Source organism: Oryx dammah, unplaced genomic scaffold, assembly GCF_014754425.2.
Source record: "Oryx dammah isolate SB20612 unplaced genomic scaffold, SCBI_Odam_1.1 HiC_scaffold_29, whole genome shotgun sequence".
Lineage (NCBI taxonomy): Eukaryota > Metazoa > Chordata > Mammalia > Artiodactyla > Bovidae > Oryx > Oryx dammah.
Window position 1 is genome coordinate 59,843,844 of NW_024070213.1, and position 12,893 is coordinate 59,856,736.

At 37.5% G+C, this 12,893-nt stretch overlaps 1 protein-coding gene and 1 pseudogene across 1 annotated transcript; both read left to right on the forward strand.

Annotated features, from left to right (window-relative positions):
- Positions 1 to 286: 286 nt before the first annotated feature.
- Positions 287 to 1,219, forward strand: LOC120857397 (annotated as a pseudogene).
- Positions 1,220 to 11,636: 10,417 nt separating this feature from the next.
- LOC120857398 (olfactory receptor 6C2-like) lies at positions 11,637 to 12,581 on the forward strand. Its single transcript, XM_040232836.1, has one exon. It carries the CDS (start codon positions 11,637 to 11,639, stop codon positions 12,579 to 12,581), a length of 945 nt encoding a protein of 314 aa, XP_040088770.1.
- Positions 12,582 to 12,893: the final 312 nt, after the last annotated feature.

The following is a 12,893-nucleotide window of genomic DNA, read 5'->3' on the forward strand; positions in this document are numbered from 1 at the left end:
ATGTCATCTGAAAGAGGTTCATTCTCTAGAGGGCTTTATCTGGGAATCCTTGTACCACAGACTTATAAGTATAATGATAAGAATGTTTAATACCAGCTTTTGGCCACACTATTGTATGAATCTTGGAGGAGCATGAGTCACCAATGCAATCACATTATCAAATAAAATTATATTGTCTTGCCTGGCATTCTTACTCTACTCACACTTTTAAGCCATTTGAACCCTACTCATATCCAATTTCTACCTTATTTTAACCAGCGAAAGGTGCAGAAGTCAGAGGTCAGTGATGAAAAATTACACTGTGTTAACAACATTCATCCTGGTGTGACTGACAGATGACCCAAATTTACAGATTTTGCTTTTTATCTTTTTGTTCATCACCTATCTGTCTACTGAGTATGACTGGGAACCTGACAATCATCATCCTCACCTTTATAGATTCTCACCTTAAAATACCTATGTATTTCTTTCTCCATAATTTCTTCATTTTAGAAGTCTTTTAGCGCTGTCTGTATTCCCAGATACCTGTATACCTTGCTTCTGGGGACAATACAGTTACCTATAATCTTTGTGCCACTCAATTATTTTTTCTTATTGTCCTGGGTGTGACTGAGTTTTTCCTCCTGATGGCCACGTCCTATGACCACTACGTGGCCATCTGCAAACCCCTGCATTACACGATCATCATGAACAACATGGTCTCCATCAAGTTCCTCATCGGCTGTTACATGATTGCTCTAATCATCATCATCCCACCATTTGCCATGGGCTTTGAGCTTGAGTTTTGTGACTCTAATATCACTTTGGCTGTGATGCTGCTCCCATCCTGAAGATTACTTCCTCAGACACAGAGTTCCTAGAGTGATTCTTCTTCGTCCTGACTGTGTTGAGACTCATTTTCACCTTGGTGTGTGTAATCATGTCCTATACATACATCATCAGGACCATTCTCAGATTCCCTTCTGCCCAGCAAAGGAAAAAGGCTTTTTCTACATGTTCTTCCCATATAATTGTGGTTTCTAACACTTATGGAAGCTGCATTTTCATCTACATCAAACTACATGCAAAAGAAGCGGTTGCTATGAATAAAGTGTTGTCAGTGCTAACAACTTCAATTGCCCCCATAATGAATCCTTTCATTTTTACTCTGAGGAACAAGCAAGTGGTACAAGCTTTCAAAGATATGATCAAAAGGGTTGCATCTATTTCAAAGAACTAAGATTAGTGAACTTCAAAGATCAAAGTGTAAAACAACTTCTTATAATTTTACCAGTTTTATTGAGATGTAATTTAACTATTATAAAATTCACAAGTTTTAATTGTACCATTGAATACACTCAAATAAGTTAACAGAGCTATCCAATCACCATTATAATCCATTTTAGAACATTTCCATCACCCCAAATATTTTTCTGATGACCATTGGCAGTCAGTCACCACTTTCATCCCCTCACCTCCAGTACGAATACTGATCTCTTTTCCTACTCGATAAATTTGCTTTTTCTGGACATTTCATACAAATGGAAACATATGTGTATTTGTGTCTAACTTCTTTTATTTGGCATAATGTTTTTGAGGTTCATTCATGTTGTAGCAGTTACTAGAAGCTTGCTCCTTTTTATAGCGAATAGTATTCCATCATATGGATGTATTACATTCAGTTTTTCCTTCACCATTTTAACATTTGGGTTGTTTCCATGTCATTGTGAGACATGTGTTTTCATTCTTTGTACCTAAAGTGGAATTGTTGAGTTGTATGATACCTATAGAGCTGTTTTCTAAATCTGTACCATGTTAGTCCCACTAGCAATGTGTAAAGGCACATACTCACCAACACTTGAATTTTGACTCTTTTTTTATTATGGCCATTCTCATGAGTGTGTAATGGCACTGGATTTGGGGTTTGATTGGTATTTCCCTAATGATGAATGATATTAAGCATCTTTTCCTGTGTTTATCATCTGTTTATATGTCTTCTTTGGTGAAATTTCTATTCAAATAATTCGCCCATTTTTAATTGGGTTGCTTGTCTTTTTTTTTAATTTTTTATTGCACCATATGGTACGCATGGTTCTTAGTTCCCCCACCAGATATTGAACCCATGCCCCCTGCATGAGAAACCTGAAGTTTTAACCACCGGACTGATAAGGAAGTTCCAGGTTGCTTGTCTTCTTACTGAGTTGTAAGAACTCTTTGTATATTTTTTAATATAAATTTATTTATTTTAATTGGAGGTTAATTACTTTACAATATTGTATTGATTTTGCCATACATCAACATGAATCCAAGTCCTTTATCAGATATTTGATATTCAAAAATGAAATATTTTCTCCCAATTTGTGGTATGTGAATAAATCTGTGAAGTAATATTCATTTAAAGTCATTCTTTTCAGCATTGCTTGTAATAGCAAAAGGCATTGAGTGCAATGTTTTTCAATAGAAGACTGCTCTATTCAACAGAAGTTCCATTCTGTAGAATACCTTATATCTATTAAAAAAAAAATAAAGTAAGCTTTTTGTGTATTGACATAGAAAATTTTCCATTATGCTATATATTTAAAGTAAGAAAGATGCAAAACAGTGCATACATCCTTTCTGTTTAGAAAAAGATGAAAACTAATCATCTAATTATGCATATGCCTAAAAATGCATTCAGTTCAGTTCAGTTCAGTCTCTCAGTCATAACAATGGAAAAATAGTGAAAATATATGGATAGGTAACCAAGCATATAAGGATAAGGTGATGAAAATGAGCTTTAACTGAATATCTTTTTATACATTCTGCTGTTACAAAGCTTCAAATACTCATGTAATGAATATGAGTATTCATCATGTAAATATATAAAAGTACTATATACAAATACAATTTATACAATATATTCCATCAAAAATTAAATTATAGATACTACATAAAATACACTTATATTTCATTAATATTAAAATCTTATATTTACATTTTATTCACATCTGTATTTAATTCATATTCATGCAAGTTCATTCATAATTCATACAATTTAAAATATGTTTATATTGAATGTATCTATCATAAAACTGAATACCAATATGACACATTCAAACATGTATCATGCTGTGAAAGTGTTAATTTGAGGCATTTTTTAAAATAAATATTTCTGTTTATTTGAAATTTAAATGTCACTGGAGATCCTGTATCAGCAGCCAGATTTTAGGGGTGTTTTTAAACTTAAATGCACATATTTGGAAAAAATGACCAAAGTTAAATTTTCAACTTTAATGGAATTTTTTAAGACTCTAAGTAAATATATTAAAATATAAAGATAAGATATAAACACAGGATCAGAAATTAATGAAATGAAAACCAAAGATACAGCATGAGGGAAATTAATAAAGTGAGCTCCCAATAAACAGAACTAACAAGGGTTTCATATTCTGGTAAAATTGTTAAGTAAATAATAAGGAGGATATAGATAATATTAAAAATGGAGAGACTTTGAAAGCTACAACTTAGCAAAGATAAAAATGCCATAAAAATATTATATCAGTAAATGTAAATCTTAGTAAAATGAACTACTTCTTTTTATTTTTTTTAATTTTTACTTTATTTTACTTTACAATACTGTCTTGGTTTTGGTATACATTGACATGAATCTGCCACGGGTGTACATGAGCTCCCAAACATGAACCCCCCTCCCACCTCCCACCCCACAACATCCCTCCGGATCATCCCCGTGCACCAGCCCCAAGCATCCTGCATCGAACATAGACTGGCGATTCATTTCTTACATGATAGTATACATGTTTCAATTCCATTCTCCTGAATCATCCCACCCTCTCCTTCTCCCTCAGAGTCCAAAAGTCTGCTCTACACATCTGTGTCTCTTTTGCTGTCTTGTTAAAAAGAATACATTTGAATCAGTTCTAATGAGATGGATGAAACTGGAACCAATTATACAGAGTGAAGTAAGCCAGAAAGAAAAACACCAATACAGTATACTAACTACTTCTTTTTAAAATGACCTGAAAAAATAAAAAGCCTAAATAGTACTCTAAAATTTAAGGAAATTAATCAATAGTTTTGGTTTTTCCAGTTGTCATGTATGGATATGAGAGTTGCACCATAAAGAAGGCTGGGTGCCAGAGAATTGATGCTTTTGAACTATGATGTTGGAGAAGATTCTTGAGAGTCCCTTGGACTGCAAGAAGATCCAATCAGTCAACCCTAAAGGAAATCAATCCTGAATATTCATTGGAAGAACTGAGGCTGAAGCTGAATCTCCAATATTTTGGCCACCTGACGCAAAGAACTGACTCACTGGAAAAGACCCTGATGCTGGGCAAGACTGAAAGCATGAGGAGAAGGGGATGACAGAGGATGAGATGGTTGGATGGAATCACCAACTCAATGGACATGAGTTTGAGCAGGGTCCGGGAGTTGGTGATGGATAGGGAAGCCTGGTGTGCTGCAGTCCATGGGGTCTCAAAGAGTCAGACACAACCGAGCGACTGAACTGACTGAATTTTTCTGTTGTTCAGTTGCTAAGTCTTGTCCAACTCTTTTTGACCCCAGGGACTGCAGGATGACAGGCTCCCCTGTCCTTCACCATCTCCCAGAGCTTGTTCAAATTCATGTCCATTGGGTCTAATTACTAGATATTTTTAAAATTGATAAAATTCAAAATTCATTCTTGATCATTCTTAGTGAGTTATGAATGGAAGTGAATTGTGGAGTGTCCAAGTAGACCTGAAATCGTTAGTTTTGCTCTTTCCTACCATGTTACTTACAAAAAAATAAAACCATCTGATAGTGAGGTATATTGTTTTACTTTAGAATTATGAGTGTGCAGTCTCCTAAGTACTTGTAATAACAAGTCGTGTAATTGGGCAAAACACACATGAGATGAATGGTGCCCCAAATCAAGGGAAGAGCTAATTCTCCCACAATAGAAGAAGGTGTGGTTTCACCAAGAGCAGCAACTTTGCATTCCTGAGAGCTTCTTCCCTGAACTCTGCAGAATTCCTTAAACAATGAAAAAAAAATGGTGAAAGAAACCACACTTATGATTCATCAACAACAAACACTTACTGTTTTGCACCTGACCTATTTCTGATTCTATTGTCGCATCTTCCTTTCTCCAAGGACACAGTCCCAATTGAGAACAGTATTTTTTCCACCCAAAGTTAATTACACTATAGGTTAATTAGTGACTTTTGAACCTATGATCCCAAGGCGTTGTATTGTTTCAGATGATCCCTGCTAACCTGTTGAGGACCAGATATAACTTATACCATTCTTGTTAATATGTAATTTGCAGAGAGTCCTCTCTTTCTGTGCAGAGGTCAAGATATCAGTTTGCCCAAACCAAAAAGAGCTTCTCATCAATGACAAGAGTCTTTAACTCTTTTAACTATACAGAACATATGAGCATTTTTCCTAGAATTAAATCAGAAAATATCCTTCATTTGGTATCCTTATAAGACCATAGAAGATAAAAGGACATCTGAGAAAAATCCCTGGGAAACTGTGGGCAATGGGACTCTAAGAGATCTCTGCTCACTCACACACTTGCCAGTGAGTGCAAGTGTGTGAGTGTGTGAAAAATATTGTAGGACACACCATCAGCTAACAAATTCTTCTCCGCTCTGAGTCACCCTAAGGATCTTTGTGGTTAAATTGCACAGAAGCCATGAGCAGCTATCTGAAAGGTGAGTATGATTTACTTGTTTCAAAGTTACAAGACAGAAAGCTTTGACCTAGGTGTATCAAAATACAGGTCCAAAAGAATTAAGAACAGTGTTTCACAATAGAAATCAATAGTTATATCCAATGTTATTCTATTCTCTGAAAAGTGACATTTGAATTCTAATAAAACTTTAGAAAGGTGTCCTCTGGAAAAGTTTGAAGGCTAGGACAGTAAATTTTTAGGGGAAGAATATAGTCTCTCATGTGTGAGACCGTAAGACTTCCTTTTCTCTTAATCCAGCAAAAATGTCTCCCTAATGTTTCTGTTTTGCTCAAAAGCTTGAATATCTACCATTAGAGATAATTCCCTGTATTTAATGAGCAGTACCACAAAATATACTTGAGAGGGTAAAATATTGTGCTATTAATAAGTGTGTGTTAGTCACTCAGTCGTGTCTGACTCTTTGTGACCCCCTGGACTGTACCCTGCCAAGCTCCTCTGTCCATGGAATTCTCCAGGCAAGAATTCTGGAGTAGGTTGCAATTTCCTCCTCCAGTTCAGTTCAGTTCAGTTCAGTTCAGTCACTCAGTCATGTCCGACTTTTTGCGACCCCAGGAATCTCAGCACAACAGGCTTCCCTGTCCATCACCAACTCCCGGAGTTCACCCAAACACGTGTGCATTGAGTCAGTGATGCCATCCAGCCATCTCATCCTCTGCCATCCCCTTTTCTTCCTGCCCCCAATCCCTCCCAGCATTAGGGTTTTTTCCAATGAGTCAACTCTCCTCATGAGGTGGCCAAAGTATTGGAGTTTCAGCTTTAGCTTCATTCCTTCCAAAGAACACTCAGAATTGATCTCCTTTAGAATGGACTGGTTGGATCTCCTTGCAGTCCAAGGGACTCTCAAGAGTCTTCTCCAACACCACAGTTCAAAAGCATCAATTCTTCGGCACTCAGCTTTCTTCACAGTCCAACTCTCACATCCATACATGACCACAGGAAAAACCATAGCCTTGACTAGACGGACCTTTGTTGGAAAAGTAATATCTCTGCTTTTTAATATGCTATCTAGATTGGTCATAACTTTCCTTCCAAGGAGTAAGCAAGCGTCTTTTAATTTCATAGCTGCAATCACCATCTGCACAGGGGCTATTAATAAGATGCCACAATACATCAATGAACTTTCGTATGTTATTCTGCATGAGTTTACCCAATATGTTTCAGGTGAGACTAAGGTAATAACAGATATTTGCAAGGAGAGAAGTTAGAATATTGTGAATTCACAGGGCTTATCCCAGGTTGAGGAGAGTTTGGTGGACACCATATGTGAGCACTGGGAGTCTAGATCAGAAGACAAGGAAACATAATAGGAATGCTACTCAACTTCAACATCTGGTCGGGGGTGGTCACTCCCTGAGTGGTTCCACAGTACCTGAGAAAGAAGCAGTTAATTGACCAGCCATTTATTACACACCCAAGTCAGAACCCTGTCCATCAATGCAAGATAGTGGACTCTGAAGTGAGATCTGAGCACATATTGGAAAGGGACGCTGCATCCCCAGTGGGAAGGGAAAAGCCACATTTCCCTTGTCTCAGGGGAAACTCACCTGAAGATCATTATGGGAAATAGGTGGAAACATCCAAGAGAAAACATTCATGTTCTAAACTAATTGAGCTCTCTTAGGAAGATCTTGTTCCATCCCAATGATGAGAGAAACCAGAGGCCCTAGAGACAGTGACTACAAATGGGACACATTCCATTTGCTACAAATGTGTGCATTAGTTGCTCACTCTGTCTGATTCTTTGCAACCCCAAGGACTGTGTAGCCCACCAGACTCCTCTGTCCATGGGATTTCCAAGGCAAGAATATTGGAGTGGGTTGCCATTTCCTTTTCCAGGGTATCTTCTTGACCCAGGGATCTTCCTGACCCAGGAATCGAACCAGCATCTCCTGCATGGCAAGCAGATTCTTTTACTGTCCGAGCCACCAGGGAAACCCTACAAATGTAATGAATTATTACTGTTGAAGACCAACTATCATTCTACTATAACCCTTAACTCAGGAATAAATACACCCTTGGCACTGATTTATTTCATTCCCTGAAGGTTACTTGACAGCATCACAGAGAAGATGTTGGTAATTTTCTGTTTCTCAAAAGATAAAGAGGAGAAATAAATCAGTCAAATAAAGAGTTGAGAAGGCAGTGTTTTATAGTGGTTATGAGCTGGGTCATATAGACAGATGGTTAATATTCCTGCTTTACTGCATCCTAAGTCATTGACCTTGGGCACAATTCTAAACATTTCTGGACTGTGATTTCCTCAATTGTAAAATGAGGATTAAATTACAACCAGCCTCAGAGAGCTGCTTTGAGAATTAAATGATGTACTCTAAATGTTTAACATAATTATTGACATTTAGTACCTGTCTTATAAATATTATCTTCCTTGAAGAAGTTTGTGAATTAAATTGAATAAAATGAAAAGGGGATTCTCTACACTGGTATCTCCATTAAAAGCCTATTCTTGTCCCAGGAATTTCTTCATGAGAAGTTTATTCTTCAATTAAAAACATAAATATGCCTGAGGTGAGCAACATAAATATGGTTACCAGCTTATAAAACCCTAGGTGAACTTATTTCCTCCTACAGCACTGACGGTAAGTGTTCCCTGAAGTAATATAGAGACTGAGGAATCAGCTAGAATGGACTGAGTACCCTTGGAAGATTAAAACACACACACATTAGAAGTGGCAAACTTCCTAAGAGGTGAGTGGAAATCAGGGAAACCAAAAAAAAAAAACCTGAAATTCTCTCCTAATTTTGGCACAGTGCAAAAAAAGCATAGAAATCAGATTTAGAAAACTGAGATTCTTCCTTAGACTTTGCTCCTAGTGAGCCTGGTGACTGCTGACCCTCTGATTTCTATCTTTAAAATTAGAGGGTTGGCTAAAACAATTATTAAGGTGATTTGTATCTCAATTTACTTCGCTCTCTTAAGTCCTTGACCATTTCATTTACTGTAAGCTGGCATCCATTCAACTAAGGTTTTGTGTTTTTTGGTGGGTTTTTTTTTTTTTTGCTTTTATTTTTTTCTCTCTTGTTCCTTTGCAATAGTTCAAAGAGAAAGAGATAAGGCAACATGTAGAGGTCATAAAAGAGATTTCTTATAAATTAGTGGGGGGGGATTTCTGGGGAGTTCTCAAGTACAATGAAATGAAACAAGAGGACCCTAGGAAAAGGAGAGAATATGAAAGCTGCAGTTACTGAAAGGAAGTGAATATCCCAAGGAACAATGCTTGAATTAAGAGACTTGGGCAGGAAATCACATTAGAAAGTATAAACAGTGTAGATCATGAATGTACGAAATTCAGAGAGAATAAGTCACATGTTACATTGTATACAGTTGAATTACTTCCATGTAAATAGACTTATCAATGAATATTACATTTGTGGAACTTAAGAGGACCTTATAATTTTGTATTTAATCTCAAAGATAGCAGCAAACTTAAAATATGTATACAGAATACAGTAAGAGGTGAGAGGTAAATCTAGGGAAAAGGTAGGGAAAAGTATGAGACAGTATGTGAACACAGGGAGAGGCAGTAGGTCCTAGAAGAAGAAATAGAGTGAACAGAGTGTGTTTGATATCTGTTCTATGCCAGGCAGGTGCTAAGAGCCAGAAGAATTAATGTACTTAATCTTTATACTAACCCTTGAAAATATACAATTATTATTTGCATGTCACAGATCAGGAAACAGAGCCCATTACTGAAATTTCCAAAGTTTCATGACCATGTGTGAACCCAAGTATCAAGCCCTGGTATCTATTTTGTTGCAGAACTTCCACTCTTAACCCCTACCTCTCTTTTTTAAGCTTCTCTGGGTCTTCATTGCTGTGGGTGGGCTTTCTCTAGTTGCACCGAGCAGAGGCTATTCCCTAGTAGGGTATGTGGATTTCTCGTCCTGGTGGCTTCTCTCGGTTGTGGAGCACGGGCTGTAGAGCCGATGGGCTTCAGCAGTTGTGGCTTGCGGGCTCCAGAGTGCAGGCTCAGTAGTTGTGGTGCATGGGCTTAGTTGCCCTGCAGGATGTGGGATCTTAGTTCCTGAACCAGGGTTCAAACCCATATCCCCATATCTTGGCCACCAGGGAAGTCCCATCCCTATGTCTTATAATTAACCCAGGTGGGCTCTCTCAGAGGAGACCTAGGACTGGGTGGCAATTCTCCTCAGCCAAGTTCCTTCTGAGAAAATGAGGCAAAGAGATGAGCAAAGTGAAAACCTTACCACCAGGTCACCTCCTTCCCTCTGCAATTCTTCCTTCAAGACACCACTGTTAACCCCAAGTAGCTTTAAAAGATTAATTCTTATTCAATCTTAGGTACAGATGATGTAGTTTCGTGTAATCATGGAAGATGATGACTAAAATTGATCATTTATCTTTCTGATTTCTAGAATTGCCTCAATACACTGAGATCCTTAAGTGAAGATTAAAACATAAAATATAAATGAATGATGTAACTTTTCAGTTACCCTTTAAACGAAACTAGTCAATCAATTATCGATGACAAAATGCCCGGCCTCATTCACTCAGTAAACTTGTATTGCATATCTGCTACATGCCAGGAAAAAAAATCTAGCCCTGGGTTTACAGTGGTTTACAAAATAAATCCATCTGTGTTCTCATGGAAATTGCTACCAAGTAGAGGATGAAAGTAAAAAGTAAGTGGATAATAAGGATGCTTGGGGCTGGTGCACTGAGATGACCCAGAGGGATGGTACAGGGAGGGAGGAGGGATGGGGATTCAAGGTGGGGAACACGTGTATACCTGTGGCGGATTCATGTTGATGTATGGCAGAGCCAATACAATATTGTAGAGTAATTGACCTCCAATTGAAGTGAATAAATTTATATTTAAAAAAATAATAATAAATAAAAGAAATAAACAGAGAGTGTGCTCACAACACTGGAAGTAGAAACAATACAGATAGGATTCTCAGAGATGCATCTTTGAGGGGATTATGTTTAAGTTGGCACCTGAAAAATAAGATCCAATCACACGAGAATGCAAACAGAGCATTTCTAGAAGAGAGAAAACTGCAAAAGGTCGGGGATGGAAAAGAATTTGGCATCTTCAAGGAACAGAAGACCCAAACAGCTAAGTGGAGACAAATTAGGAGCATTTCACAACAATGAGATCATGAAATATCTTATAAACCAGAGTAAGGAGTCTGACTTTTATTCCAAGGGTTATGGAACTCCAGTGAGTGACTGTAAACAGAGAAATGGATCTTATGTAAGGTTTTGAAAATTACTCTGATTCTATCTTTTGGATAGACTTATGAGCATACTTCTGTGTGGTTTAAAAGGGAAGAGAGCAGAGAGATGTAAGGCACCTTAGAGGAAAATGTGGATTATCATCACAAGCAAGGAAGCAGAGGCAGAGAGGAGAAAAAATTTAATTTCCCAACCTTAACTGTAGTCACCCCCGTATCCCACATAGAACCAAGATGACAGCACAGCTTGAAGTTTTATTGTCAGGAAATTAGAAACCATGGGTATTTTTATGACAGTGATTTTCTGTTCATTAACACTGATAATAAAGCCTAGCTTCCTTTCCATTCGGTTGTTAACCAAATAATTCCTTTACTACTGAATTAATACTACATTGATATAGTAATAAGAATCTTTAAGTAGAGCCTTCTGACTAGTATCCAGTATAATGCTCCGCAGTGAGAATCCAGTAGCAATAATGATTAATTAACCACTGCTCCAATAGCTTTCTTTATTAACAGGTAAATAAAATAGCATTTTTGATTCACAGGTAAATAAAATAAAACTTCGGCTTATGTAACTAAGTTAACATTAGCTAGGAATTTCATGTCATCCCTCTGCTAATTCATGTAACAGTCTAGTTCCCTGATCTAATTTCTCTCTTTTTTAACACAAAGACACAACCACAGTCAGGAATCAGGGATGAAAAATTATACAGCAATAACAACATTCATCCTTGTGGGACTAACTGATGACCCAAATCTAAAGATTCTGCTGTTCATCTTTTTGTTTCTAACCTACCTTTTGAGTGTTGTTGGGAACCTGATCATCATCACTCTCACTTTGGTAGATCCTCACCTCAAAACACCCATGTATTTTTTCCTCCGGAATTTCTCCATCTTGGAAGTGTCATTCACAACCGTCTGCATTCCCAGGTTCCTCTACACAATGGCCTCTGGGGACAATACTGTTACCTACAATGCATGTGCCACTCAATTATTTTTTGTAGTTATCCTGGGTGTGACTGAGTTTTTTGTTCTGACGGCCATGTCCTATGACCGCTACGTGGCCATCTGCAAACCCCTGCATTACACAACCATCATGAACAACATGGTCTGCATCAAGTTCCTCATTGGCTGTTGCATGATTGCTCTAATCATCGTCATCCCACCATTTGCCATGGGCTTTGAGCTTGAGTTTTGTGACTCTAATGTCATAGATCACTTTGGCTGTGATGCTGCTCCCATCCTGAAGATTACTTGCTCAGACACAGAGTTCCTAGAGCGATTCGTCTTGGTCCTGGCTGTATTGACGCTCCTGTTCACCTTGGTGTGTGTAATCATGTCCTATACATACATCATCAGGACCATTCTCAGATTCCCTTCTGCCCAGCAAAGGAAAAAGGCTTTTTCTACATGTTCTTCCCATATAATTGTGGTTTCTATCACTTATGGAACCTGCATCTTCATCTACATTAAACCACATGCAACAGAAGGGGTAGCTATTAATAAAGTGGTGTCAGTTCTTACCACCTCTGTTGCACCAGTATTGAATCCTTTCATTTATACTCTGAGGAACAAGCAAGTGGTACAAGCTTTCAAAGACATGATCAAAAGGGTTGCATCCTATTTCAAAGAACTAAAATGATTACTGAGTACAAAAAAAAAAAAAATTGTAAAAGTATTCCTTGGTATTCATTTTATTTTTTCTTTAATGGTATATTAGCCATGGTTTTATACATCACAACCTCATTCCATTACACTTAGTACCTACCATTAATACATGTATTGATAATCCTTTTAGCTCAGTCTATCTCCAGGAGTACATGGGGGGGGGGGGATTCTCTGTAAATATTTATAACAATATGTCTGTTACTTAGAGAACCAAGAAATGTAGGCAATATCAATGTACTATTATATTGGTGCTCAGCTACTCCTCTTTTACTGACTGATATGTCCT

Coding starts and splice junctions, on each gene's coding strand:
- LOC120857398 (XM_040232836.1), top strand. CDS start 11,637: ATGAAAAATTATACAGCAATAACAACATTCATCCTTGTGGGACTAACT.